Source organism: Phallusia mammillata, unplaced genomic scaffold (assembly GCF_965637545.1).
Source record: "Phallusia mammillata unplaced genomic scaffold, kaPhaMamm4.hap1.1 HAP1_SCAFFOLD_74, whole genome shotgun sequence".
In the NCBI taxonomy this organism is placed as follows: Eukaryota; Metazoa; Chordata; class Ascidiacea; order Phlebobranchia; family Ascidiidae; genus Phallusia; species Phallusia mammillata.
The window spans coordinates 1-27,700 of record NW_027648838.1 but is presented as its reverse complement, the minus strand read 5'-3'; the positions used below and the strand labels follow the sequence as shown (position 1 = coordinate 27,700).

The 27,700-nt window shown below is 37.4% G+C and overlaps 1 protein-coding gene and 17 non-coding genes across 18 annotated transcripts; 17 read left to right on the top strand and 1 right to left on the bottom strand.

The window, feature by feature from the left end:
- Positions 1 to 41: 41 nt before the first annotated feature.
- Positions 42 to 12,947, bottom strand: LOC145207041 (uncharacterized). Its single transcript, XM_080078565.1, has 2 exons — positions 12,835 to 12,947; positions 42 to 498 (listed from the first exon to the last, which is right to left on the bottom strand). Exons 1-2 carry the CDS (start codon positions 12,889 to 12,891, stop codon positions 58 to 60), a joined length of 498 nt encoding a protein of 165 aa, XP_079934691.1. The 5' UTR covers positions 12,892 to 12,947; the 3' UTR covers positions 42 to 57.
- Trnad-guc (transfer RNA aspartic acid (anticodon GUC)) lies at positions 997 to 1,068 on the top strand. The gene has a single exon. It is a non-coding gene; the product is annotated as a tRNA-Asp (tRNA).
- Trnad-guc (transfer RNA aspartic acid (anticodon GUC)) lies at positions 4,316 to 4,387 on the top strand. Its single transcript has one exon. It is a non-coding gene; the product is annotated as a tRNA-Asp (tRNA).
- On the top strand, positions 5,711 to 5,782 carry Trnad-guc (transfer RNA aspartic acid (anticodon GUC)). Its single transcript has one exon. It is a non-coding gene; the product is annotated as a tRNA-Asp (tRNA).
- On the top strand, positions 9,031 to 9,102 carry Trnad-guc (transfer RNA aspartic acid (anticodon GUC)). Its single transcript has one exon. It is a non-coding gene; the product is annotated as a tRNA-Asp (tRNA).
- On the top strand, positions 10,426 to 10,497 carry Trnad-guc (transfer RNA aspartic acid (anticodon GUC)). The gene has a single exon. It is a non-coding gene; the product is annotated as a tRNA-Asp (tRNA).
- Positions 11,822 to 11,895, top strand: Trnad-guc (transfer RNA aspartic acid (anticodon GUC)). The gene has a single exon. It is a non-coding gene; the product is annotated as a tRNA-Asp (tRNA).
- Positions 12,948 to 13,217: 270 nt separating the features above from the next.
- On the top strand, positions 13,218 to 13,291 carry Trnad-guc (transfer RNA aspartic acid (anticodon GUC)). The gene has a single exon. It is a non-coding gene; the product is annotated as a tRNA-Asp (tRNA).
- Positions 13,292 to 14,613: 1,322 nt separating this feature from the next.
- Trnad-guc (transfer RNA aspartic acid (anticodon GUC)) lies at positions 14,614 to 14,687 on the top strand. Its single transcript has one exon. It is a non-coding gene; the product is annotated as a tRNA-Asp (tRNA).
- Positions 14,688 to 16,010: 1,323 nt separating this feature from the next.
- Positions 16,011 to 16,084, top strand: Trnad-guc (transfer RNA aspartic acid (anticodon GUC)). Its single transcript has one exon. It is a non-coding gene; the product is annotated as a tRNA-Asp (tRNA).
- Positions 16,085 to 17,406: 1,322 nt separating this feature from the next.
- Trnad-guc (transfer RNA aspartic acid (anticodon GUC)) lies at positions 17,407 to 17,480 on the top strand. The gene has a single exon. It is a non-coding gene; the product is annotated as a tRNA-Asp (tRNA).
- Positions 17,481 to 18,802: 1,322 nt separating this feature from the next.
- On the top strand, positions 18,803 to 18,876 carry Trnad-guc (transfer RNA aspartic acid (anticodon GUC)). The gene has a single exon. It is a non-coding gene; the product is annotated as a tRNA-Asp (tRNA).
- A 1,323-nt stretch (positions 18,877 to 20,199) lies between these two features.
- On the top strand, positions 20,200 to 20,273 carry Trnad-guc (transfer RNA aspartic acid (anticodon GUC)). The gene has a single exon. It is a non-coding gene; the product is annotated as a tRNA-Asp (tRNA).
- Positions 20,274 to 21,595: 1,322 nt separating this feature from the next.
- Trnad-guc (transfer RNA aspartic acid (anticodon GUC)) lies at positions 21,596 to 21,669 on the top strand. Its single transcript has one exon. It is a non-coding gene; the product is annotated as a tRNA-Asp (tRNA).
- A 1,322-nt stretch (positions 21,670 to 22,991) lies between these two features.
- On the top strand, positions 22,992 to 23,065 carry Trnad-guc (transfer RNA aspartic acid (anticodon GUC)). Its single transcript has one exon. It is a non-coding gene; the product is annotated as a tRNA-Asp (tRNA).
- Positions 23,066 to 24,387: 1,322 nt separating this feature from the next.
- Trnad-guc (transfer RNA aspartic acid (anticodon GUC)) lies at positions 24,388 to 24,461 on the top strand. Its single transcript has one exon. It is a non-coding gene; the product is annotated as a tRNA-Asp (tRNA).
- Positions 24,462 to 25,784: 1,323 nt separating this feature from the next.
- On the top strand, positions 25,785 to 25,858 carry Trnad-guc (transfer RNA aspartic acid (anticodon GUC)). Its single transcript has one exon. It is a non-coding gene; the product is annotated as a tRNA-Asp (tRNA).
- Positions 25,859 to 27,180: 1,322 nt separating this feature from the next.
- On the top strand, positions 27,181 to 27,254 carry Trnad-guc (transfer RNA aspartic acid (anticodon GUC)). The gene has a single exon. It is a non-coding gene; the product is annotated as a tRNA-Asp (tRNA).
- Positions 27,255 to 27,700: the final 446 nt, after the last annotated feature.

Here is a 27,700-nt window from a genome sequence, read left to right as displayed (position 1 = left end):
ATATCTTTAATAAGTAAAATATGTCTTTCATATGCTCTTGAAGTTACCAGTGTTCTATTACACTGCTGTTAGCATTTGTCGACAATGGCGGCCATGTTGCGTTCTGAGGACTTGAGAAACAAGGGAAGAACAAGAACGAGTAGATTTGGAAGATGATTCAATGTCCGATATAGGTTTAAAAGCCGTTTTTCTTGCAAGCGGTACCGCTGCCTTTCCTCTGTAACAGTGACCAACATTAGTTGGGCTGCTGAATGATTTTCTTGCTCGTTTCGTTGATTGAAAGGTTTCATTTTCATGAGAGTTTAAATGAGACTCATCAGTTAGCGAGCAATTATCGTCATCGTCTTCGGTGCGAGAGCGCTTTTTCGAAATTACAGCACCCCGCTTTGACACAAAACTGTTATCGAACCTATTGCGTAACCGATTCCTGGGACAGGAATAAGCTCTTTGGATTTTTCTTTTGCTCACCAGTTCGACCTTCAACGTTTCATCAAGAGCCTGAGAAAAAAGATTACGTTCGTAAAAACAGTTTGTTCAAAGTTAAGATTGACAACAATATGAAAGTGGTCAAGTAATTTAGTTAATTTTGCCGTAACACTTGTGTACAACTTACCATGCTAAGGAGATAAACTGCTACATCCGGGGTGGTATTCATCAAATTGTTTTGCATTGTTTCTTTTCAACAAATAGTTGTTGTTTTATTCAAGAAGTTCGATGGTGTGGACTATCAGCCAACCATTATATACGTAACTTTGACAGAAAAAAAGTTTAAGAAGTCAACGTGTTTTTCAAGTGCCGCGTTTAAACTTTGCGTTTCGACTTCGTATCGGACATTTATTTTGTTTAATGAGATAAGACTGCTTATCAGAAAAAGTCCGCTCTTCAAAGTTAGCGTGGTACGCTTATAGTGATTAACTAACGTTTTAAGTTTTGTTTATGTTTGCGAAAAACATTTCTTCAGAATTGACATTCCAATAATTAACAACATGTTTCATGTCCTCGTTAGTATAGGGGTAAGTATCCCCGCCTGTCACGCGGGAGACCGGGGTTCGATTCCCCGACGGGGAGCGTTTGTTATTTTTTCTGCATTATCTGTGAGATTTTAGTTGACAACAGTTGACTTTCAACGCCAAAAAAGTACAAAAATCCATTACTAACATGCTTTTTCTGGTTTGAACAGATTCCTTGAGAAACCTCAAAGTTTTGTGCAACAATGTCTGAAATCAGAAAAATGATGTGCACTAGTTTAATATTTTGCTTTATTGCAAGTGATGAAAATAAGCACATGACTGCTTGAAGACGAAGACACGAAAAAGACACAAAAAGAAGGTAATTGCGAAAGTACATCAACGCGATGGAACAAACTTGATGAAAACATCTATATATATTTCAACGCATATCTTTAATAAGTAAAATATGTCTTTCATATGCTCTTGAAGTTACCAGTGTTCTATTACACTGCTGTTAGCATTTGTCGACAATGGCGGCCATGTTGCGTTCTGAGGACTTGAGAAACAAGGGAAGAACAAGAACGAGTAGATTTGGAAGATGATTCAATGTCCGATATAGGTTTAAAAGCCGTTTTTCTTGCAAGCGGTACCGCTGCCTTTCCTATGTAACAGTGACCAACATTAGTTGGGCTGCTGAATGATTTTCTTGCTCGTTTCGTTGATTGAAAGGTTTCATTTTCATGAGAGTTTAAATGAGACTCATCAGTTAGCGAGCAATTATCGTCATCGTCTTCGGTGCGAGAGCGCTTTTTCGAAATTACAGCACCCCGCTTTGACACAAAACTGTTATCGAACCTATTGCGTAACCGATTCCTGGGACAGGAATAAGCTCTTTGGATTTTCTTTTGCTCACCAGTTCGACCTTCAACGTTTCATCAAGAGCCTGCGAAAAAAGATTACGTTCGTAAAAACAGTTTGTTCAAAGTTAAGATTGACAACAATATGAAAGTGGTCAAGTAATTTAGTTAATTTTGCCGTAACACTTGTGTACAACTTACCATGCTAAGGAGATAAACTGCTACATCCGGGGTGGTATTCATCAAATTGTTTTGCATTGTTTCTTTTCAACAAATAGTTGTTGTTTTATTCAAGAAGTTCGATGGTGTGGACTATCAGCCAACCATTATATACGTAACTTTGCCAGAAAAAAAGTGTAAGAAGTCAACGTGTTTTTCAAGTGCCGCGTTTAAACTTTGCGTTTCGACTTCGTATCGGACATTTATTTTGTTTAATGAGATAAGACTGCTTATCAGAAAAAGTCCGCTCTTCAAAGTTAGCGTGGTACGCTTATAGTGATTAACTAACGTTTTAAGTTTTGTTTATGTTTGCGAAAAACATTTCTTCAGAATTGACATTCCAATAATTAACAACATGTTTCATGTCCTCATTAGCAGTGTTTCATACCGGAACGTAACGAAACCAAATAACGTTATTCGTTCTGAGCAAATCATTTATTTCGTTATTTCGTTCCAGACCGATATTTTCATTTCGTTCCGGTCTGACCGAAATAAATTTATAACGGTATTTTTCGGTATTTCGGTCTTAACAAAAGAACATTTCTTTATGGTCTTTGCAACTATTAAGCGAAAAAAGAAAGAAAGTTGCAACACACAAGAATTATTGTCGGTGGTTGTTACGTCACATAAAATTTGTCAATGATGGTCAAACGGATGTAAATTGTAGCATCTTCAATTTTTATCATAGACTTGCTTAGCCTAACGGCACAAAATATTTGGCAGTTGTTACATGTCAAATGTCCAGAACGAAATACCGTAATAAAAAATAACGGTATTTCGTTCCGTTCCGATATTTTGAATATTTTTTATTTCGGTATTTCGTTCCGGTATTTGAGCCAAAAATTATTTATTTCGTTCCGGTATAACGTTCCGTTCCGTTCCGGTATGAAACACTGCTCATTAGTATAGTGGTAAGTATCCCCGCCTGTCACGCGGGAGACCGGGGTTCGATTCCCCGACGGGGAGCGTTTGGTATTTTTTCTGCATTATCTGTGAGATTTTAGTTGACAACAGTTGACTTTCAACGCCAAAAAAGTACAAAAATCCATTACTAACATGCTTTTTCTGGTTTGAACAGATTCCTTGAGAAACCTCAAAGTTTTGTGCAACAATGTCTGAAATCAGAAAAATGATGTGCACTAGTTTAATATTTTGCTTTATTGCAAGTGATGAAAATAAGCACATGACTGCTTGAAGACGAAGACACGAAAAAGACACAAAAAGAAGGTAATTGCGAAAGTACATCAACGCGATGGAACAAACTTGATGAAAACATCTATATATATTTCAACGCATATCTTTAATAAGTAAAATATGTCTTTCATATGCTCTTGAAGTTACCAGTGTTCTATTACACTGCTGTTAGCATTTGTCGACAATGGCGGCCATGTTGCGTTCTGAGGACTTGAGAAACAAGGGAAGAACAAGAACGAGTAGATTTGGAAGATGATTCAATGTCCGATATAGGTTTAAAAGCCGTTTTTCTTGCAAGCGGTACCGCTGCCTTTCCTATGTAACAGTGACCAACATTAGTTGGGCTGCTGAATGATTTTCTTGCTCGTTTCGTTGATTGAAAGGTTTCATTTTCATGAGAGTTTAAATGAGACTCATCAGTTAGCGAGCAATTATCGTCATCGTCTTCGGTGCGAGAGCGCTTTTTCGAAATTACAGCACCCCGCTTTGACACAAAACTGTTATCGAACCTATTGCGTAACCGATTCCTGGGACAGGAATAAGCTCTTTGGATTTTATTTTGCTCACCAGTTCGACCTTCAACGTTTCATCAAGAGCCTGCGAAAAAAGATTACGTTCGTAAAAACAGTTTGTTCAAAGTTAAGATTGACAACAATATGAAAGTGGTCAAGTAATTTAGTTAATTTTGCCGTAACACTTGTGTACAACTTACCATGCTAAGGAGATAAACTGCTACATCCGGGGTGGTATTCATCAAATTGTTTTGCATTGTTTCTTTTCAACAAATAGTTGTTGTTTTATTCAAGAAGTTCGATGGTGTGGACTATCAGCCAACCATTATATACGTAACTTTGACAGAAAAAAAGTTTAAGAAGTCAACGTGTTTTTCAAGTGCCGCGTTTAAACTTTGCGTTTCGACTTCGTATCGGACATTTATTTTGTTTAATGAGATAAGACTGCTTATCAGAAAAAGTCCGCTCTTCAAAGTTAGCGTGGTACGCTTATAGTGATTAACTAACGTTTTAAGTTTTGTTTATGTTTGCGAAAAACATTTCTTCAGAATTGACATTCCAATAATTAACAACATGTTTCATGTCCTCGTTAGTATAGGGGTAAGTATCCCCGCCTGTCACGCGGGAGACCGGGGTTCGATTCCCCGACGGGGAGCGTTTGTTATTTTTTCTGCATTATCTGTGAGATTTTAGTTGACAACAGTTGACTTTCAACGCCAAAAAAGTACAAAAATCCATTACTAACATGCTTTTTCTGGTTTGAACAGATTCCTTGAGAAACCTCAAAGTTTTGTGCAACAATGTCTGAAATCAGAAAAATGATGTGCACTAGTTTAATATTTTGCTTTATTGCAAGTGATGAAAATAAGCACATGACTGCTTGAAGACGAAGACACGAAAAAGACACAAAAAGAAGGTAATTGCGAAAGTACATCAACGCGATGGAACAAACTTGATGAAAACATCTATATATATTTCAACGCATATCTTTAATAAGTAAAATATGTCTTTCATATGCTCTTGAAGTTACCAGTGTTCTATTACACTGCTGTTAGCATTTGTCGACAATGGCGGCCATGTTGCGTTCTGAGGACTTGAGAAACAAGGGAAGAACAAGAACGAGTAGATTTGGAAGATGATTCAATGTCCGATATAGGTTTAAAAGCCGTTTTTCTTGCAAGCGGTACCGCTGCCTTTCCTATGTAACAGTGACCAACATTAGTTGGGCTGCTGAATGATTTTCTTGCTCGTTTCGTTGATTGAAAGGTTTCATTTTCATGAGAGTTTAAATGAGACTCATCAGTTAGCGAGCAATTATCGTCATCGTCTTCGGTGCGAGAGCGCTTTTTCGAAATTACAGCACCCCGCTTTGACACAAAACTGTTATCGAACCTATTGCGTAACCGATTCCTGGGACAGGAATAAGCTCTTTGGATTTTCTTTTGCTCACCAGTTCGACCTTCAACGTTTCATCAAGAGCCTGCGAAAAAAGATTACGTTCGTAAAAACAGTTTGTTCAAAGTTAAGATTGACAACAATATGAAAGTGGTCAAGTAATTTAGTTAATTTTGCCGTAACACTTGTGTACAACTTACCATGCTAAGGAGATAAACTGCTACATCCGGGGTGGTATTCATCAAATTGTTTTGCATTGTTTCTTTTCAACAAATAGTTGTTGTTTTATTCAAGAAGTTCGATGGTGTGGACTATCAGCCAACCATTATATACGTAACTTTGCCAGAAAAAAAGTTTAAGAAGTCAACGTGTTTTTCAAGTGCCGCGTTTAAACTTTGCGTTTCGACTTCGTATCGGACATTTATTTTGTTTAATGAGATAAGACTGCTTATCAGAAAAAGTCCGCTCTTCAAAGTTAGCGTGGTACGCTTATAGTGATTAACTAACGTTTTAAGTTTTGTTTATGTTTGCGAAAAACATTTCTTCAGAATTGACATTCCAATAATTAACAACATGTTTCATGTCCTCGTTAGTATAGGGGTAAGTATCCCCGCCTGTCACGCGGGAGACCGGGGTTCGATTCCCCGACGGGGAGCGTTTGTTATTTTTTCTGCATTATCTGTGAGATTTTAGTTGACAACAGTTGACTTTCAACGCCAAAAAAGTACAAAAATGCATTACTAACATGCTTTTTCTGGTTTGAACAGATTCCTTGAGAAACCTCAAAGTTTTGTGCAACAATGTCTGAAATCAGAAAAATGATGTGCACTAGTTTAATATTTTGCTTTATTGCAAGTGATGAAAATAAGCACATGACTGCTTGAAGACGAAGACACGAAAAAGCCACAAAAAGAAGGTAATTGCGAAAGTACATCAACGCGATGGAACAAACTTGATGAAAACATCTATATATATTTCAACGCATATCTTTAATAAGTAAAATATGTCTTTCATATGCTCTTGAAGTTACCAGTGTTCTATTACACTGCTGTTAGCATTTGTCGACAATGGCGGCCATGTTGCGTTCTGAGGACTTGAGAAACAAGGGAAGAACAAGAACGAGTAGATTTGGAAGATGATTCAATGTCCGATATAGGTTTAAAAGCCGTTTTTCTTGCAAGCGGTACCGCTGCCTTTCCTATGTAACAGTGAACAACATTAGTTGGGCTGCTGAATGATTTTCTTGCTCGTTTCGTTGATTGAAAGGTTTCATTTTCATGAGAGTTTAAATGAGACTCATCAGTTAGCGAGCAATTATCGTCATCGTCTTCGGTGCGAGAGCGCTTTTTCGAAATTACAGCACCCCGCTTTGACACAAAACTGTTATCGAACCTATTGCGTAACCGATTCCTGGGACAGGAATAAGCTCTTTGGATTTTTCTTTTGCTCACCAGTTCGACCTTTAACGTTTCGTCAAGAGCCTGCGAAAAAAGATTACGTTCGTAAAAACAGTTTGTTCAAAGTTAAGATTGACAACAATATGAAAGTGGTCAAGTAATTTAGTTAATTTTGCCGTAACACTTGTGTACAACTTACCATGCTAAGGAGATAAACTGCTACATCCGGGGTGGTATTCATCAAATTGTTTTGCATTGTTTCTTTTCAACGAATAGTTGTTGTTTTATTCAAGAAGTTCGATGGTGTGGACTATCAGCCAACCATTATATACGGAACTTTGACAGAAAACAAGTTTAAGAAGTCAACGTGTTTTTCAAGTGCAGCCTTTAAACTTTGCGATCCGACTTCGTATCAGCCATTTATTTTGTTTAATGAGATAAGACTGCTTTTTAGAAAAAGTCCGCTCTTCAAAGTTAGCGTGGTACGCTTATAGTGATTAACTAACGTTTTAAGTTTTGTTTATGTTTGCGAAAGACATTTCTTCAGAATTGACATTCCAATAATTAACAACATGTTTCATGTCCTCATTAGCAGTGTTTCATACCGGAACGTAACGAAACCAAATAACGTTATTCGTTCTGAGCAAATCATTTATTTCGTTATTTCGTTCCAGACCGATATTTTCATTTCGTTCCGGTCTGACCGAAATAAATTTATAACGGTATTTTTCGGTATTTCGGTCTTAACAAAAGAACATTTCTTTATGGTCTTTGCAACTATTAAGCGAAAAAAGAAAGAAAGTTGCAACACACAAGAATTATTGTCGGTGGTTGTTACGTCACATAAAATTTGTCAATGATGGTCAAACGGATGTAAATTGTAGCATCTTCAATTTTTATCATAGACTTGCTTAGCCTAACGGCACAAAATATTTGGCAGTTGTTACATGTCAAATGTCCAGAACGAAATACCGTAATAAAAAATAACGGTATTTCGTTCCGTTCCGATATTTTGAATATTTTTTATTTCGGTATTTCGTTCCGGTATTTGAGCCAAAAATTATTTATTTCGTTCCGGTATAACGTTCCGTTCCGTTCCGGTATGAAACACTGCTCATTAGTATAGTGGTAAGTATCCCCGCCTGTCACGCGGGAGACCGGGGTTCGATTCCCCGACGGGGAGCGTTTGGTATTTTTTCTGCATTATCTGTGAGATTTTAGTTGACAACAGTTGACTTTCAACGCCAAAAAAGTACAAAAATCCATTACTAACATGCTTTTTCTGGTTTGAACAGATTCCTTGAGAAACCTCAAAGTTTTGTGCAACAATGTCTGAAATCAGAAAAATGATGTGCACTAGTTTAATATTTTGCTTTATTGCAAGTGATGAAAATAAGCACATGACTGCTTGAAGACGAAGACACGAAAAAGACACAAAAAGAAGGTAATTGCGAAAGTACATCAACGCGATGGAACAAACTTGATGAAAACATCTATATATATTTCAACGCATATCTTTAATAAGTAAAATATGTCTTTCATATGCTCTTGAAGTTACCAGTGTTCTATTACACTGCTGTTAGCATTTGTCGACAATGGCGGCCATGTTGCGTTCTGAGGACTTGAGAAACAAGGGAAGAACAAGAACGAGTAGATTTGGAAGATGATTCAATGTCCGATATAGGTTTAAAAGCCGTTTTTCTTGCAAGCGGTACCGCTGCCTTTCCTATGTAACAGTGACCAACATTAGTTGGGCTGCTGAATGATTTTCTTGCTCGTTTCGTTGATTGAAAGGTTTCATTTTCATGAGAGTTTAAATGAGACTCATCAGTTAGCGAGCAATTATCGTCATCGTCTTCGGTGCGAGAGCGCTTTTTCGAAATTACAGCACCCCGCTTTGACACAAAACTGTTATCGAACCTATTGCGTAACCGATTCCTGGGACAGGAATAAGCTCTTTGGATTTTATTTTGCTCACCAGTTCGACCTTCAACGTTTCATCAAGAGCCTGCGAAAAAAGATTACGTTCGTAAAAACAGTTTGTTCAAAGTTAAGATTGACAACAATATGAAAGTGGTCAAGTAATTTAGTTAATTTTGCCGTAACACTTGTGTACAACTTACCATGCTAAGGAGATAAACTGCTACATCCGGGGTGGTATTCATCAAATTGTTTTGCATTGTTTCTTTTCAACAAATAGTTGTTGTTTTATTCAAGAAGTTCGATGGTGTGGACTATCAGCCAACCATTATATACGTAACTTTGACAGAAAAAAAGTTTAAGAAGTCAACGTGTTTTTCAAGTGCCGCGTTTAAACTTTGCGTTTCGACTTCGTATCGGACATTTATTTTGTTTAATGAGATAAGACTGCTTATCAGAAAAAGTCCGCTCTTCAAAGTTAGCGTGGTACGCTTATAGTGATTAACTAACGTTTTAAGTTTTGTTTATGTTTGCGAAAAACATTTCTTCAGAATTGACATTCCAATAATTAACAACATGTTTCATGTCCTCGTTAGTATAGGGGTAAGTATCCCCGCCTGTCACGCGGGAGACCGGGGTTCGATTCCCCGACGGGGAGCGTTTGTTATTTTTTCTGCATTATCTGTGAGATTTTAGTTGACAACAGTTGACTTTCAACGCCAAAAAAGTACAAAAATCCATTACTAACATGCTTTTTCTGGTTTGAACAGATTCCTTGAGAAACCTCAAAGTTTTGTGCAACAATGTCTGAAATCAGAAAAATGATGTGCACTAGTTTAATATTTTGCTTTATTGCAAGTGATGAAAATAAGCACATGACTGCTTGAAGACGAAGACACGAAAAAGACACAAAAAGAAGGTAATTGCGAAAGTACATCAACGCGATGGAACAAACTTGATGAAAACATCTATATATATTTCAACGCATATCTTTAATAAGTAAAATATGTCTTTCATATGCTCTTGAAGTTACCAGTGTTCTATTACACTGCTGTTAGCATTTGTCGACAATGGCGGCCATGTTGCGTTCTGAGGACTTGAGAAACAAGGGAAGAACAAGAACGAGTAGATTTGGAAGATGATTCAATGTCCGATATAGGTTTAAAAGCCGTTTTTCTTGCAAGCGGTACCGCTGCCTTTCCTATGTAACAGTGACCAACATTAGTTGGGCTGCTGAATGATTTTCTTGCTCGTTTCGTTGATTGAAAGGTTTCATTTTCATGAGAGTTTAAATGAGACTCATCAGTTAGCGAGCAATTATCGTCATCGTCTTCGGTGCGAGAGCGCTTTTTCGAAATTACAGCACCCCGCTTTGACACAAAACTGTTATCGAACCTATTGCGTAACCGATTCCTGGGACAGGAATAAGCTCTTTGGATTTTCTTTTGCTCACCAGTTCGACCTTCAACGTTTCATCAAGAGCCTGCGAAAAAAGATTACGTTCGTAAAAACAGTTTGTTCAAAGTTAAGATTGACAACAATATGAAAGTGGTCAAGTAATTTAGTTAATTTTGCCGTAACACTTGTGTACAACTTACCATGCTAAGGAGATAAACTGCTACATCCGGGGTGGTATTCATCAAATTGTTTTGCATTGTTTCTTTTCAACAAATAGTTGTTGTTTTATTCAAGAAGTTCGATGGTGTGGACTATCAGCCAACCATTATATACGTAACTTTGCCAGAAAAAAAGTTTAAGAAGTCAACGTGTTTTTCAAGTGCCGCGTTTAAACTTTGCGTTTCGACTTCGTATCGGACATTTATTTTGTTTAATGAGATAAGACTGCTTATCAGAAAAAGTCCGCTCTTCAAAGTTAGCGTGGTACGCTTATAGTGATTAACTAACGTTTTAAGTTTTGTTTATGTTTGCGAAAAACATTTCTTCAGAATTGACATTCCAATAATTAACAACATGTTTCATGTCCTCGTTAGTATAGGGGTAAGTATCCCCGCCTGTCACGCGGGAGACCGGGGTTCGATTCCCCGACGGGGAGCGTTTGTTATTTTTTCTGCATTATCTGTGAGATTTTAGTTGACAACAGTTGACTTTCAACGCCAAAAAAGTACAAAAATGCATTACTAACATGCTTTTTCTGGTTTGAACAGATTCCTTGAGAAACCTCAAAGTTTTGTGCAACAATGTCTGAAATCAGAAAAATGATGTGCACTAGTTTAATATTTTGCTTTATTGCAAGTGATGAAAATAAGCACATGACTGCTTGAAGACGAAGACACGAAAAAGCCACAAAAAGAAGGTAATTGCGAAAGTACATCAACGCGATGGAACAAACTTGATGAAAACATCTATATATATTTCAACGCATATCTTTAATAAGTAAAATATGTCTTTCATATGCTCTTGAAGTTACCAGTGTTCTATTACACTGCTGTTAGCATTTGTCGACAATGGCGGCCATGTTGCGTTCTGAGGACTTGAGAAACAAGGGAAGAACAAGAACGAGTAGATTTGGAAGATGATTCAATGTCCGATATAGGTTTAAAAGCCGTTTTTCTTGCAAGCGGTACCGCTGCCTTTCCTATGTAACAGTGAACAACATTAGTTGGGCTGCTGAATGATTTTCTTGCTCGTTTCGTTGATTGAAAGGTTTCATTTTCATGAGAGTTTAAATGAGACTCATCAGTTAGCGAGCAATTATCGTCATCGTCTTCGGTGCGAGAGCGCTTTTTCGAAATTACAGCACCCCGCTTTGACACAAAACTGTTATCGAACCTATTGCGTAACCGATTCCTGGGACAGGAATAAGCTCTTTGGATTTTTCTTTTGCTCACCAGTTCGACCTTTAACGTTTCGTCAAGAGCCTGCGAAAAAAGATTACGTTCGTAAAAACAGTTTGTTCAAAGTTAAGATTGACAACAATATGAAAGTGGTCAAGTAATTTAGTTAATTTTGCCGTAACACTTGTGTACAACTTACCATGCTAAGGAGATAAACTGCTACATCCGGGGTGGTATTCATCAAATTGTTTTGCATTGTTTCTTTTCAACGAATAGTTGTTGTTTTATTCAAGAAGTTCGATGGTGTGGACTATCAGCCAACCATTATATACGGAACTTTGACAGAAAACAAGTTTAAGAAGTCAACGTGTTTTTCAAGTGCAGCCTTTAAACTTTGCGATCCGACTTCGTATCAGCCATTTATTTTGTTTAATGAGATAAGACTGCTTTTTAGAAAAAGTCCGCTCTTCAAAGTTAGCGTGGTACGCTTATAGTGATTAACTAACGTTTTAAGTTTTGTTTATGTTTGCGAAAGACATTTCTTTAGAATTGACATTCCAATAATTAACGACATGTTTCATGTCCTCGTTAGTATAGTGGTTTAAGTATCCCCGCCTGTCACGCGGGAGACCGGGGTTCGATTCCCCGACGGGGAGCGTTTGTTATTTTTTCTGCATTATCTGTGAGATTTTAGTTGAAAACAATTGGCTTTCAACGCCAAAAAGTACAAAAATCCATTACTAACATGCTTTTTCTGGTTTGAACAGATTCCTTGAGAAACCTCAAAGTTTTGTGCAAGAATGTCTGAAATCAGAAAAATGATGTGCACTAGTTTAATATTTTGCTTTATTGCAAGTGATGAAAATAAGCACATGACTGCTTGAAGACGAAGACACGAAAAAGACACAAAAAGAAGGTAATTGCGAAAGTACATCAACGCGATGGAACAAACTTGATGAAAACATCTATATATATTTCAACGCATATCTTTAATAAGTATAATATGTCTTTCATATGCTCTTGAAGTTTCCAGTGTTCTATTACACTGCTGTTAGCATTTGTCGACAATGGAGGCCATGTTGCGTTCTGAGGACTTGAGAAACAAGGGAAGAACAAGAACGAGTAGATTTGGAAGATGATTCAATGTCTGATATAGGTTTAAAAGCCGTTTTCCTTGCAAGCGGTACCGCTCCCTTTCCTCTGTAACAGTGTCCACCATTAGATGGGCTGCTGAATGATTTTCTTGTTTGTTTCGTTGATTGAAAGGTTCCATTTTCATGAGAGTTTGAATGAGACTCATCAGTTAGCGAGCAATTATTGTCATCGACTTCGGTGCGAGAGCGCATTTTCGAAATTACAGCACCCCGCTTTGACATAAAACTGTTATCGAACCTATTGCGTAACCGATTCCTGGGACAGGAATAAGCTCTTTGGATTTTATTTTGCTCACCAGTTCGACATTCAACGTTTCGTCAAGAGCCTGCGAAAAAAGATTACGTTCGTAAAAACAGTTTGTTCAAAGCAAAGATTGACAACAATATGAAAGTGGTCAAGTAATTTAGTTAACTTTGCCGTAACACTTGTGTACAACTTACCATGCTAAGGAGATTAACTGCTATATCCGGGGTGGTATTCATCAATTTGTTTTGCATTGTTTCTTTTCAACGAATAGTTGTTGTTTTATTCAAGAAGTTCGATGGTGTGGACTATCAGCCAACCATTATATACGGAACTTTGACAGAAAACAAGTTTAAGAAGTCAACGTGTTTTTCAAGTGCAGCCTTTAAACTTTGCGATCCGACTTCGTATCAGCCATTTATTTTGTTTAATGAGATAAGACTGCTTTTTAGAAAAAGTCCGCTCTTCAAAGTTAGCGTGGTACGCTTATAGTGATTAACTAACGTTTTAAGTTTTGTTTATGTTTGCGAAAGACATTTCTTTAGAATTGACATTCCAATAATTAACGACATGTTTCATGTCCTCGTTAGTATAGTGGTTTAAGTATCCCCGCCTGTCACGCGGGAGACCGGGGTTCGATTCCCCGACGGGGAGCGTTTGTTATTTTTTCTGCATTATCTGTGAGATTTTAGTTGAAAACAATTGGCTTTCAACGCCAAAAAGTACAAAAATCCATTACTAACATGCTTTTTCTGGTTTGAACAGATTCCTTGAGAAACCTCAAAGTTTTGTGCAAGAATGTCTGAAATCAGAAAAATGATGTGCACTAGTTTAATATTTTGCTTTATTGCAAGTGATGAAAATAAGCACATGACTGCTTGAAGACGAAGACACGAAAAAGACACAAAAAGAAGGTAATTGCGAAAGTACATCAACGCGATGGAACAAACTTGATGAAAACATCTATATATATTTCAACGCATATCTTTAATAAGTAAAATATGTCTTTCATATGCTCTTGAAGTTTCCAGTGTTCTATTACACTGCTGTTAGCATTTGTCGACAATGGAGGCCATGTTGCGTTCTGAGGACTTGAGAAACAAGGGAAGAACAAGAACGAGTAGATTTGGAAGATGATTCAATGTCTGATATAGGTTTAAAAGCCGTTTTCCTTGCAAGCGGTACCGCTCCCTTTCCTCTGTAACAGTGTCCACCATTAGATGGGCTGCTGAATGATTTTCTTGTTTGTTTCGTTGATTGAAAGGTTCCATTTTCATGAGAGTTTGAATGAGACTCATCAGTTAGCGAGCAATTATTGTCATCGACTTCGGTGCGAGAGCGCTTTTTCGAAATTACAGCACCCCGCTTTGACATAAAACTGTTATCGAACCTATTGCGTAACCGATTCCTGGGACAGGAATAAGCTCTTTGGATTTTATTTTGCTCACCAGTTCGACATTCAACGTTTCGTCAAGAGCCTGCGAAAAAAGATTACGTTCGTAAAAACAGTTTGTTCAAAGCAAAGATTGACAACAATATGAAAGTGGTCAAGTAATTTAGTTGACTTTGCCGTAACACTTGTGTACAACTTACCATGCTAAGGAGATTAACTGCTATATCCGGGGTGGTATTCATCAATTTGTTTTGCATTGTTTCTTTTCAACGAATAGTTGTTGTTTTATTCAAGAAGTTCGATGGTGTGGACTATCAGCCAACCATTATATACGGAACTTTGACAGAAAACAAGTTTAAGAAGTCAACGTGTTTTTCAAGTGCAGCCTTTAAACTTTGCGATCCGACTTCGTATCAGCCATTTATTTTGTTTAATGAGATAAGACTGCTTTTTAGAAAAAGTCCGCTCTTCAAAGTTAGCGTGGTACGCTTATAGTGATTAACTAACGTTTTAAGTTTTGTTTATGTTTGCGAAAGACATTTCTTTAGAATTGACATTCCAATAATTAACGACATGTTTCATGTCCTCGTTAGTATAGTGGTTTAAGTATCCCCGCCTGTCACGCGGGAGACCGGGGTTCGATTCCCCGACGGGGAGCGTTTGTTATTTTTTCTGCATTATCTGTGAGATTTTAGTTGAAAACAATTGGCTTTCAACGCCAAAAAGTACAAAAATCCATTACTAACATGCTTTTTCTGGTTTTAACAGATTCCTTGAGAAACCTCAAAGTTTTGTGCAAGAATGTCTGAAATCAGAAAAATGATGTGCACTAGTTTAATATTTTGCTTTATTGCAAGTGATGAAAATAAGCACATGACTGCTTGAAGACGAAGACACGAAAAAGACACAAAAAAGAAGGTAATTGCGAAAGTACATCAACGCGATGGAACAAACTTGATGAAAACATCTATATATATTTCAACGCATATCTTTAATAAGTAAAATATGTCTTTCATATGCTCTTGAAGTTTCCAGTGTTCTATTACACTGCTGTTAGCATTTGTCGACAATGGAGGCCATGTTGCGTTCTGAGGACTTGAGAAACAAGGGAAGAACAAGAACGAGTAGATTTGGAAGATGATTCAATGTCTGATATAGGTTTAAAAGCCGTTTTCCTTGCAAGCGGCACCGCTCCCTTTCCTCTGTAACAGTGTCCACCATTAGTTGGGCTGCTGAATGATTTTCTTGTTTGTTTCGTTGATTGAAAAGTTTCATTTTCATGAGAGTTTGAATGAGACTCATCAGTTAGCGAGCAATTATTGTCATCGACTTCGGTGCGAGAGCGCTTTTTCGAAATTACAGCACCCCGCTTTGACACAAAACTGTTATCGAACCTATTGCGTAACCGATTCCTGGGACAGGAATAAGCTCTTTGGATTTTATTTTGCTCACCAGTTCGACATTCAACGTTTCGTCAAGAGCCTGCGAAAAAAGATTACGTTCGTAAAAACAGTTTGTTCAAAGCAAAGATTGACAACAATATGAAAGTGGTCAAGTAATTTAGTTAACTTTGCCGTAACACTTGTGTACAACTTACCATGCTAAGGAGATTAACTGCTATATCCGGGGTGGTATTCATCAATTTGTTTTGCATTGTTTCTTTTCAACGAATAGTTGTTGTTTTATTCAAGAAGTTCGATGGTGTGGACTATCAGCCAACCATTATATACGGAACTTTGACAGAAAACAAGTTTAAGAAGTCAACGTGTTTTTCAAGTGCAGCCTTTAAACTTTGCGATCCGACTTCGTATCAGCCATTTATTTTGTTTAATGAGATAAGACTGCTTTTTAGAAAAAGTCCGCTCTTCAAAGTTAGCGTGGTACGCTTATAGTGATTAACTAACGTTTTAAGTTTTGTTTATGTTTGCGAAAGACATTTCTTTAGAATTGACATTCCAATAATTAACGACATGTTTCATGTCCTCGTTAGTATAGTGGTTTAAGTATCCCCGCCTGTCACGCGGGAGACCGGGGTTCGATTCCCCGACGGGGAGCGTTTGTTATTTTTTCTGCATTATCTGTGAGATTTTAGTTGAAAACAATTGGCTTTCAACGCCAAAAAGTACAAAAATCCATTACTAACATGCTTTTTCTGGTTTGAACAGATTCCTTGAGAAACCTCAAAGTTTTGTGCAAGAATGTCTGAAATCAGAAAAATGATGTGTACTAGTTTAATATTTTGCTTTATTGCAAGTGATGAAAATAAGCACATGACTGCTTGAAGACGAAGACACGAAAAAGACACAAAAAGAAGGTAATTGCGAAAGTACATCAACGCGATGGAACAAACTTGATGAAAACATCTATATATATTTCAACGCATATCTTTAATAAGTAAAATATGTCTTTCATATGCTCTTGAAGTTTCCAGTGTTCTATTACACTGCTGTTAGCATTTGTCGACAATGGAGGCCATGTTGCGTTCTGAGGACTTGAGAAACAAGGGAAGAACAAGAACGAGTAGATTTGGAAGATGATTCAATGTCCGATATAGGTTTAAAAGCCGTTTTCCTTGCAAGCGGTACCGCTCCCTTTCCTCTGTAACAGTGTCCACCATTAGATGGGCTGCTGAATGATTTTCTTGTTTGTTTCGTTGATTGAAAGGTTCCATTTTCATGAGAGTTTGAATGAGACTCATCAGTTAGCGAGCAATTATTGTCATCGACTTCGGTGCGAGAGCGCATTTTCGAAATTACAGCACCCCGCTTTGACATAAAACTGTTATCGAACCTATTGCGTAACCGATTCCTGGGACAGGAATAAGCTCTTTGGATTTTATTTTGCTCACCAGTTCGACATTCAACGTTTCGTCAAGAGCCTGCGAAAAAAGATTACGTTCGTAAAAACAGTTTGTTCAAAGCAAAGATTGACAACAATATGAAAGTGGTCAAGTAATTCAGTTAACTTTGCCGTAACACTTGTGTACAACTTACCATGCTAAGGAGATTAACTGCTATATCCGGGGTGGTATTCATCAATTTGTTTTGCATTGTTTCTTTTCAACGAATAGTTGTTGTTTTATTCAAGAAGTTCGATGGTGTGGACTATCAGCCAACCATTATATACGGAACTTTGACAGAAAACAAGTTTAAGAAGTCAACGTGTTTTTCAAGTGCAGCCTTTAAACTTTGCGATCCGACTTCGTATCAGCCATTTATTTTGTTTAATGAGATAAGACTGCTTTTTAGAAAAAGTCCGCTCTTCAAAGTTAGCGTGGTACGCTTATAGTGATTAACTAACGTTTTAAGTTTTGTTTATGTTTGCGAAAGACATTTCTTTAGAATTGACATTCCAATAATTAACGACATGTTTCATGTCCTCGTTAGTATAGTGGTTTAAGTATCCCCGCCTGTCACGCGGGAGACCGGGGTTCGATTCCCCGACGGGGAGCGTTTGTTATTTTTTCTGCATTATCTGTGAGATTTTAGTTGAAAACAATTGGCTTTCAACGCCAAAAAGTACAAAAATCCATTACTAACATGCTTTTTCTGGTTTGAACAGATTCCTTGAGAAACCTCAAAGTTTTGTGCAAGAATGTCTGAAATCAGAAAAATGATGTGCACTAGTTTAATATTTTGCTTTATTGCAAGTGATGAAAATAAGCACATGACTGCTTGAAGACGAAGACACGAAAAAGACACAAAAAGAAGGTAATTGCGAAAGTACATCAACGCGATGGAACAAACTTGATGAAAACATCTATATATATTTCAACGCATATCTTTAATAAGTAAAATATGTCTTTCATATGCTCTTGAAGTTTCCAGTGTTCTATTACACTGCTGTTAGCATTTGTCGACAATGGAGGCCATGTTGCGTTCTGAGGACTTGAGAAACAAGGGAAGAACAAGAACGAGTAGATTTGGAAGATGATTCAATGTCTGATATAGGTTTAAAAGCCGTTTTCCTTGCAAGCGGTACCGCTCCCTTTCCTCTGTAACAGTGTCCACCATTAGATGGGCTGCTGAATGATTTTCTTGTTTGTTTCGTTGATTGAAAGGTTCCATTTTCATGAGAGTTTGAATGAGACTCATCAGTTAGCGAGCAATTATTGTCATCGACTTCGGTGCGAGAGCGCTTTTTCGAAATTACAGCACCCCGCTTTGACATAAAACTGTTATCGAACCTATTGCGTAACCGATTCCTGGGACAGGAATAAGCTCTTTGGATTTTATTTTGCTCACCAGTTCGACATTCAACGTTTCGTCAAGAGCCTGCGAAAAAAGATTACGTTCGTAAAAACAGTTTGTTCAAAGCAAAGATTGACAACAATATGAAAGTGGTCAAGTAATTTAGTTGACTTTGCCGTAACACTTGTGTACAACTTACCATGCTAAGGAGATTAACTGCTATATCCGGGGTGGTATTCATCAATTTGTTTTGCATTGTTTCTTTTCAACGAATAGTTGTTGTTTTATTCAAGAAGTTCGATGGTGTGGACTATCAGCCAACCATTATATACGGAACTTTGACAGAAAACAAGTTTAAGAAGTCAACGTGTTTTTCAAGTGCAGCCTTTAAACTTTGCGATCCGACTTCGTATCAGCCATTTATTTTGTTTAATGAGATAAGACTGCTTTTTAGAAAAAGTCCGCTCTTCAAAGTTAGCGTGGTACGCTTATAGTGATTAACTAACGTTTTAAGTTTTGTTTATGTTTGCGAAAGACATTTCTTTAGAATTGACATTCCAATAATTAACGACATGTTTCATGTCCTCGTTAGTATAGTGGTTTAAGTATCCCCGCCTGTCACGCGGGAGACCGGGGTTCGATTCCCCGACGGGGAGCGTTTGTTATTTTTTCTGCATTATCTGTGAGATTTTAGTTGAAAACAATTGGCTTTCAACGCCAAAAAGTACAAAAATCCATTACTAACATGCTTTTTCTGGTTTGAACAGATTCCTTGAGAAACCTCAAAGTTTTGTGCAAGAATGTCTGAAATCAGAAAAATGATGTGCACTAGTTTAATATTTTGCTTTATTGCAAGTGATGAAAATAAGCACATGACTGCTTGAAGACGAAGACACGAAAAAGACACAAAAAAGAAGGTAATTGCGAAAGTACATCAACGCGATGGAACAAACTTGATGAAAACATCTATATATATTTCAACGCATATCTTTAATAAGTAAAATATGTCTTTCATATGCTCTTGAAGTTTCCAGTGTTCTATTACACTGCTGTTAGCATTTGTCGACAATGGAGGCCATGTTGCGTTCTGAGGACTTGAGAAACAAGGGAAGAACAAGAACGAGTAGATTTGGAAGATGATTCAATGTCTGATATAGGTTTAAAAGCCGTTTTCCTTGCAAGCGGCACCGCTCCCTTTCCTCTGTAACAGTGTCCACCATTAGTTGGGCTGCTGAATGATTTTCTTGTTTGTTTCGTTGATTGAAAAGTTTCATTTTCATGAGAGTTTGAATGAGACTCATCAGTTAGCGAGCAATTATTGTCATCGACTTCGGTGCGAGAGCGCTTTTTCGAAATTACAGCACCCCGCTTTGACATAAAACTGTTATCGAACCTATTGCGTAACCGATTCCTGGGACAGGAATAAGCTCTTTGGATTTTATTTTGCTCACCAGTTCGACATTCAACGTTTCGTCAAGAGCCTGCGAAAAAAGATTACGTTCGTAAAAACAGTTTGTTCAAAGCAAAGATTGACAACAATATGAAAGTGGTCAAGTAATTTAGTTAACTTTGCCGTAACACTTGTGTACAACTTACCATGCTAAGGAGATTAACTGCTATATCCGGGGTGGTATTCATCAATTTGTTTTGCATTGTTTCTTTTCAACGAATAGTTGTTGTTTTATTCAAGAAGTTCGATGGTGTGGACTATCAGCCAACCATTATATACGGAACTTTGACAGAAAACAAGTTTAAGAAGTCAACGTGTTTTTCAAGTGCAGCCTTTAAACTTTGCGATCCGACTTCGTATCAGCCATTTATTTTGTTTAATGAGATAAGACTGCTTTTTAGAAAAAGTCCGCTCTTCAAAGTTAGCGTGGTACGCTTATAGTGATTAACTAACGTTTTAAGTTTTGTTTATGTTTGCGAAAGACATTTCTTTAGAATTGACATTCCAATAATTAACGACATGTTTCATGTCCTCGTTAGTATAGTGGTTTAAGTATCCCCGCCTGTCACGCGGGAGACCGGGGTTCGATTCCCCGACGGGGAGCGTTTGTTATTTTTTCTGCATTATCTGTGAGATTTTAGTTGAAAACAATTGGCTTTCAACGCCAAAAAGTACAAAAATCCATTACTAACATGCTTTTTCTGGTTTGAACAGATTCCTTGAGAAACCTCAAAGTTTTGTGCAAGAATGTCTGAAATCAGAAAAATGATGTGCACTAGTTTAATATTTTGCTTTATTGCAAGTGATGAAAATAAGCACATGACTGCTTGAAGACGAAGACACGAAAAAGACACAAAAAGAAGGTAATTGCGAAAGTACATCAACGCGATGGAACAAACTTGATGAAAACATCTATATATATTTCAACGCATATCTTTAATAAGTAAAATATGTCTTTCATATGCTCTTGAAGTTTCCAGTGTTCTATTACACTGCTGTTAGCATTTGTCGACAATGGAGGCCATGTTGCGTTCTGAGGACTTGAGAAACAAGGGAAGAACAAGAACGAGTAGATTTGGAAGATGATTCAATGTCTGATATAGGTTTAAAAGCCGTTTTCCTTGCAAGCGGCACCGCTCCCTTTCCTCTGTAACAGTGTCCACCATTAGTTGGGCTGCTGAATGATTTTCTTGTTTGTTTCGTTGATTGAAAAGTTTCATTTTCATGAGAGTTTGAATGAGACTCATCAGTTAGCGAGCAATTATTGTCATCGACTTCGGTGCGAGAGCGCTTTTTCGAAATTACAGCACCCCGCTTTGACATAAAACTGTTATCGAACCTATTGCGTAACCGATTCCTGGGACAGGAATAAGCTCTTTGGATTTTATTTTGCTCACCAGTTCGACATTCAACGTTTCGTCAAGAGCCTGCGAAAAAAGATTACGTTCGTAAAAACAGTTTGTTCAAAGCAAAGATTGACAACAATATGAAAGTGGTCAAGTAATTTAGTTAACTTTGCCGTAACACTTGTGTACAACTTACCATGCTAAGGAGATTAACTGCTATATCCGGGGTGGTATTCATCAATTTGTTTTGCATTGTTTCTTTTCAACGAATAGTTGTTGTTTTATTCAAGAAGTTCGATGGTGTGGACTATCAGCCAACCATTATATACGGAACTTTGACAGAAAACAAGTTTAAGAAGTCAACGTGTTTTTCAAGTGCAGCCTTTAAACTTTGCGATCCGACTTCGTATCAGCCATTTATTTTGTTTAATGAGATAAGACTGCTTTTTAGAAAAAGTCCGCTCTTCAAAGTTAGCGTGGTACGCTTATAGTGATTAACTAACGTTTTAAGTTTTGTTTATGTTTGCGAAAGACATTTCTTTAGAATTGACATTCCAATAATTAACGACATGTTTCATGTCCTCGTTAGTATAGTGGTTTAAGTATCCCCGCCTGTCACGCGGGAGACCGGGGTTCGATTCCCCGACGGGGAGCGTTTGTTATTTTTTCTGCATTATCTGTGAGATTTTAGTTGAAAACAATTGGCTTTCAACGCCAAAAAGTACAAAAATCCATTACTAACATGCTTTTTCTGGTTTGAACAGATTCCTTGAGAAACCTCAAAGTTTTGTGCAAGAATGTCTGAAATCAGAAAAATGATGTGCACTAGTTTAATATTTTGCTTTATTGCAAGTGATGAAAATAAGCACATGACTGCTTGAAGACGAAGACACGAAAAAGACACAAAAAGAAGGTAATTGCGAAAGTACATCAACGCGATGGAACAAACTTGATGAAAACATCTATATATATTTCAACGCATATCTTTAATAAGTAAAATATGTCTTTCATATGCTCTTGAAGTTTCCAGTGTTCTATTACACTGCTGTTAGCATTTGTCGACAATGGAGGCCATGTTGCGTTCTGAGGACTTGAGAAACAAGGGAAGAACAAGAACGAGTAGATTTGGAAGATGATTCAATGTCTGATATAGGTTTAAAAGCCGTTTTCCTTGCAAGCGGCACCGCTCCCTTTCCTCTGTAACAGTGTCCACCATTAGTTGGGCTGCTGAATGATTTTCTTGTTTGTTTCGTTGATTGAAAAGTTTCATTTTCATGAGAGTTTGAATGAGACTCATCAGTTAGCGAGCAATTATTGTCATCGACTTCGGTGCGAGAGCGCTTTTTCGAAATTACAGCACCCCGCTTTGACATAAAACTGTTATCGAACCTATTGCGTAACCGATTCCTGGGACAGGAATAAGCTCTTTGGATTTTATTTTGCTCACCAGTTCGACATTCAACGTTTCGTCAAGAGCCTGCGAAAAAAGATTACGTTCGTAAAAACAGTTTGTTCAAAGCAAAGATTGACAACAATATGAAAGTGGTCAAGTAATTTAGTTAACTTTGCCGTAACACTTGTGTACAACTTACCATGCTAAGGAGATTAACTGCTATATCCGGGGTGGTATTCATCAATTTGTTTTGCATTGTTTCTTTTCAACGAATAGTTGTTGTTTTATTCAAGAAGTTCGATGGTGTGGACTATCAGCCAACCATTATATACGGAACTTTGACAGAAAACAAGTTTAAGAAGTCAACGTGTTTTTCAAGTGCAGCCTTTAAACTTTGCGATCCGACTTCGTATCAGCCATTTATTTTGTTTAATGAGATAAGACTGCTTTTTAGAAAAAGTCCGCTCTTCAAAGTTAGCGTGGTACGCTTATAGTGATTAACTAACGTTTTAAGTTTTGTTTATGTTTGCGAAAGACATTTCTTTAGAATTGACATTCCAATAATTAACGACATGTTTCATGTCCTCGTTAGTATAGTGGTTTAAGTATCCCCGCCTGTCACGCGGGAGACCGGGGTTCGATTCCCCGACGGGGAGCGTTTGTTATTTTTTCTGCATTATCTGTGAGATTTTAGTTGAAAACAATTGGCTTTCAACGCCAAAAAGTACAAAAATCCATTACTAACATGCTTTTTCTGGTTTGAACAGATTCCTTGAGAAACCTCAAAGTTTTGTGCAAGAATGTCTGAAATCAGAAAAATGATGTGCACTAGTTTAATATTTTGCTTTATTGCAAGTGATGAAAATAAGCACATGACTGCTTGAAGACGAAGACACGAAAAAGACACAAAAAGAAGGTAATTGCGAAAGTACATCAACGCGATGGAACAAACTTGATGAAAACATCTATATATATTTCAACGCATATCTTTAATAAGTAAAATATGTCTTTCATATGCTCTTGAAGTTTCCAGTGTTCTATTACACTGCTGTTAGCATTTGTCGACAATGGAGGCCATGTTGCGTTCTGAGGACTTGAGAAACAAGGGAAGAACAAGAACGAGTAGATTTGGAAGATGATTCAATGTCTGATATAGGTTTAAAAGCCGTTTTCCTTGCAAGCGGTACCGCTCCCTTTCCTCTGTAACAGTGTCCACCATTAGATGGGCTGCTGAATGATTTTCTTGTTTGTTTCGTTGATTGAAAGGTTCCATTTTCATGAGAGTTTGAATGAGACTCATCAGTTAGCGAGCAATTATTGTCATCGACTTCGGTGCGAGAGCGCTTTTTCGAAATTACAGCACCCCGCTTTGACATAAAACTGTTATCGAACCTATTGCGTAACCGATTCCTGGGACAGGAATAAGCTCTTTGGATTTTATTTTGCTCACCAGTTCGACATTCAACGTTTCGTCAAGAGCCTGCGAAAAAAGATTACGTTCGTAAAAACAGTTTGTTCAAAGCAAAGATTGACAACAATATGAAAGTGGTCAAGTAATTTAGTTGACTTTGCCGTAACACTTGTGTACAACTTACCATGCTAAGGAGATTAACTGCTATATCCGGGGTGGTATTCATCAATTTGTTTTGCATTGTTTCTTTTCAACGAATAGTTGTTGTTTTATTCAAGAAGTTCGATGGTGTGGACTATCAGCCAACCATTATATACGGAACTTTGACAGAAAACAAGTTTAAGAAGTCAACGTGTTTTTCAAGTGCAGCCTTTAAACTTTGCGATCCGACTTCGTATCAGCCATTTATTTTGTTTAATGAGATAAGACTGCTTTTTAGAAAAAGTCCGCTCTTCAAAGTTAGCGTGGTACGCTTATAGTGATTAACTAACGTTTTAAGTTTTGTTTATGTTTGCGAAAGACATTTCTTTAGAATTGACATTCCAATAATTAACGACATGTTTCATGTCCTCGTTAGTATAGTGGTTTAAGTATCCCCGCCTGTCACGCGGGAGACCGGGGTTCGATTCCCCGACGGGGAGCGTTTGTTATTTTTTCTGCATTATCTGTGAGATTTTAGTTGAAAACAATTGGCTTTCAACGCCAAAAAGTACAAAAATCCATTACTAACATGCTTTTTCTGGTTTTAACAGATTCCTTGAGAAACCTCAAAGTTTTGTGCAAGAATGTCTGAAATCAGAAAAATGATGTGCACTAGTTTAATATTTTGCTTTATTGCAAGTGATGAAAATAAGCACATGACTGCTTGAAGACGAAGACACGAAAAAGACACAAAAAAGAAGGTAATTGCGAAAGTACATCAACGCGATGGAACAAACTTGATGAAAACATCTATATATATTTCAACGCATATCTTTAATAAGTAAAATATGTCTTTCATATGCTCTTGAAGTTTCCAGTGTTCTATTACACTGCTGTTAGCATTTGTCGACAATGGAGGCCATGTTGCGTTCTGAGGACTTGAGAAACAAGGGAAGAACAAGAACGAGTAGATTTGGAAGATGATTCAATGTCTGATATAGGTTTAAAAGCCGTTTTCCTTGCAAGCGGCACCGCTCCCTTTCCTCTGTAACAGTGTCCACCATTAGTTGGGCTGCTGAATGATTTTCTTGTTTGTTTCGTTGATTGAAAAGTTTCATTTTCATGAGAGTTTGAATGAGACTCATCAGTTAGCGAGCAATTATTGTCATCGACTTCGGTGCGAGAGCGCTTTTTCGAAATTACAGCACCCCGCTTTGACACAAAACTGTTATCGAACCTATTGCGTAACCGATTCCTGGGACAGGAATAAGCTCTTTGGATTTTATTTTGCTCACCAGTTCGACATTCAACGTTTCGTCAAGAGCCTGCGAAAAAAGATTACGTTCGTAAAAACAGTTTGTTCAAAGCAAAGATTGACAACAATATGAAAGTGGTCAAGTAATTTAGTTAACTTTGCCGTAACACTTGTGTACAACTTACCATGCTAAGGAGATTAACTGCTATATCCGGGGTGGTATTCATCAATTTGTTTTGCATTGTTTCTTTTCAACGAATAGTTGTTGTTTTATTCAAGAAGTTCGATGGTGTGGACTATCAGCCAACCATTATATACGGAACTTTGACAGAAAACAAGTTTAAGAAGTCAACGTGTTTTTCAAGTGCAGCCTTTAAACTTTGCGATCCGACTTCGTATCAGCCATTTATTTTGTTTAATGAGATAAGACTGCTTTTTAGAAAAAGTCCGCTCTTCAAAGTTAGCGTGGTACGCTTATAGTGATTAACTAACGTTTTAAGTTTTGTTTATGTTTGCGAAAGACATTTCTTTAGAATTGACATTCCAATAATTAACGACATGTTTCATGTCCTCGTTAGTATAGTGGTTTAAGTATCCCCGCCTGTCACGCGGGAGACCGGGGTTCGATTCCCCGACGGGGAGCGTTTGTTATTTTTTCTGCATTATCTGTGAGATTTTAGTTGAAAACAATTGGCTTTCAACGCCAAAAAGTACAAAAATCCATTACTAACATGCTTTTTCTGGTTTGAACAGATTCCTTGAGAAACCTCAAAGTTTTGTGCAAGAATGTCTGAAATCAGAAAAATGATGTGCACTAGTTTAATATTTTGCTTTATTGCAAGTGATGAAAATAAGCACATGACTGCTTGAAGACGAAGACACGAAAAAGACACAAAAAGAAGGTAATTGCGAAAGTACATCAACGCGATGGAACAAACTTGATGAAAACATCTATATATATTTCAACGCATATCTTTAATAAGTAAAATATGTCTTTCATATGCTCTTGAAGTTTCCAGTGTTCTATTACACTGCTGTTAGCATTTGTCGACAATGGAGGCCATGTTGCGTTCTGAGGACTTGAGAAACAAGGGAAGAACAAGAACGAGTAGATTTGGAAGATGATTCAATGTCTGATATAGGTTTAAAAGCCGTTTTCCTTGCAAGCGGCACCGCTCCCTTTCCTCTGTAACAGTGTCCACCATTAGTTGGGCTGCTGAATGATTTTCTTGTTTGTTTCGTTGATTGAAAAGTTTCATTTTCATGAGAGTTTGAATGAGACTCATCAGTTAGCGAGCAATTATTGTCATCGACTTCGGTGCGAGAGCGCTTTTTCGAAATTACAGCACCCCGCTTTGACATAAAACTGTTATCGAACCTATTGCGTAACCGATTCCTGGGACAGGAATAAGCTCTTTGGATTTTATTTTGCTCACCAGTTCGACATTCAACGTTTCGTCAAGAGCCTGCGAAAAAAGATTACGTTCGTAAAAACAGTTTGTTCAAAGCAAAGATTGACAACAATATGAAAGTGGTCAAGTAATTTAGTTAACTTTGCCGTAACACTTGTGTACAACTTACCATGCTAAGGAGATTAACTGCTATATCCGGGGTGGTATTCATCAATTTGTTTTGCATTGTTTCTTTTCAACGAATAGTTGTTGTTTTATTCAAGAAGTTCGATGGTGTGGACTATCAGCCAACCATTATATACGGAACTTTGACAGAAAACAAGTTTAAGAAGTCAACGTGTTTTTCAAGTGCAGCCTTTAAACTTTGCGATCCGACTTCGTATCAGCCATTTATTTTGTTTAATGAGATAAGACTGCTTTTTAGAAAAAGTCCGCTCTTCAAAGTTAGCGTGGTACGCTTATAGTGATTAACTAACGTTTTAAGTTTTGTTTATGTTTGCGAAAGACATTTCTTTAGAATTGACATTCCAATAATTAACGACATGTTTCATGTCCTCGTTAGTATAGTGGTTTAAGTATCCCCGCCTGTCACGCGGGAGACCGGGGTTCGATTCCCCGACGGGGAGCGTTTGTTATTTTTTCTGCATTATCTGTGAGATTTTAGTTGAAAACAATTGGCTTTCAACGCCAAAAAGTACAAAAATCCATTACTAACATGCTTTTTCTGGTTTTAACAGATTCCTTGAGAAACCTCAAAGTTTTGTGCAAGAATGTCTGAAATCAGAAAAATGATGTGCACTAGTTTAATATTTTGCTTTATTGCAAGTGATGAAAATAAGCACATGACTGCTTGAAGACGAAGACACGAAAAAGACACAAAAAGAAGGTAATTGCGAAAGTACATCAACGCGATGGAACAAACTTGATGAAAACATCTATATATATTTCAACGCATATCTTTAATAAGTAAAATATGTCTTTCATATGCTCTTGAAGTTTCCAGTGTTCTATTACACTGCTGTTAGCATTTGTCGACAACAGTTTTATGTCAAAGCGGGGTGCTGTAATTTCG

What these genes read in the sequence shown, in the direction of transcription:
- LOC145207041 (XM_080078565.1), bottom strand. Translation starts at nt 12,891, where the DNA reads ATGCAAAACAAATTGATGAATACCACCCCGGATATAGCAGTTAATCTC. An exon ending in CAGTTAATCTCCTTAGCATG is followed by an intron (nt 499 to 12,834) that starts GTAAGTTGTACA and finishes CTTTTTTCTCAG; the next exon opens with GCTCTTGATGAAACGTTGAA.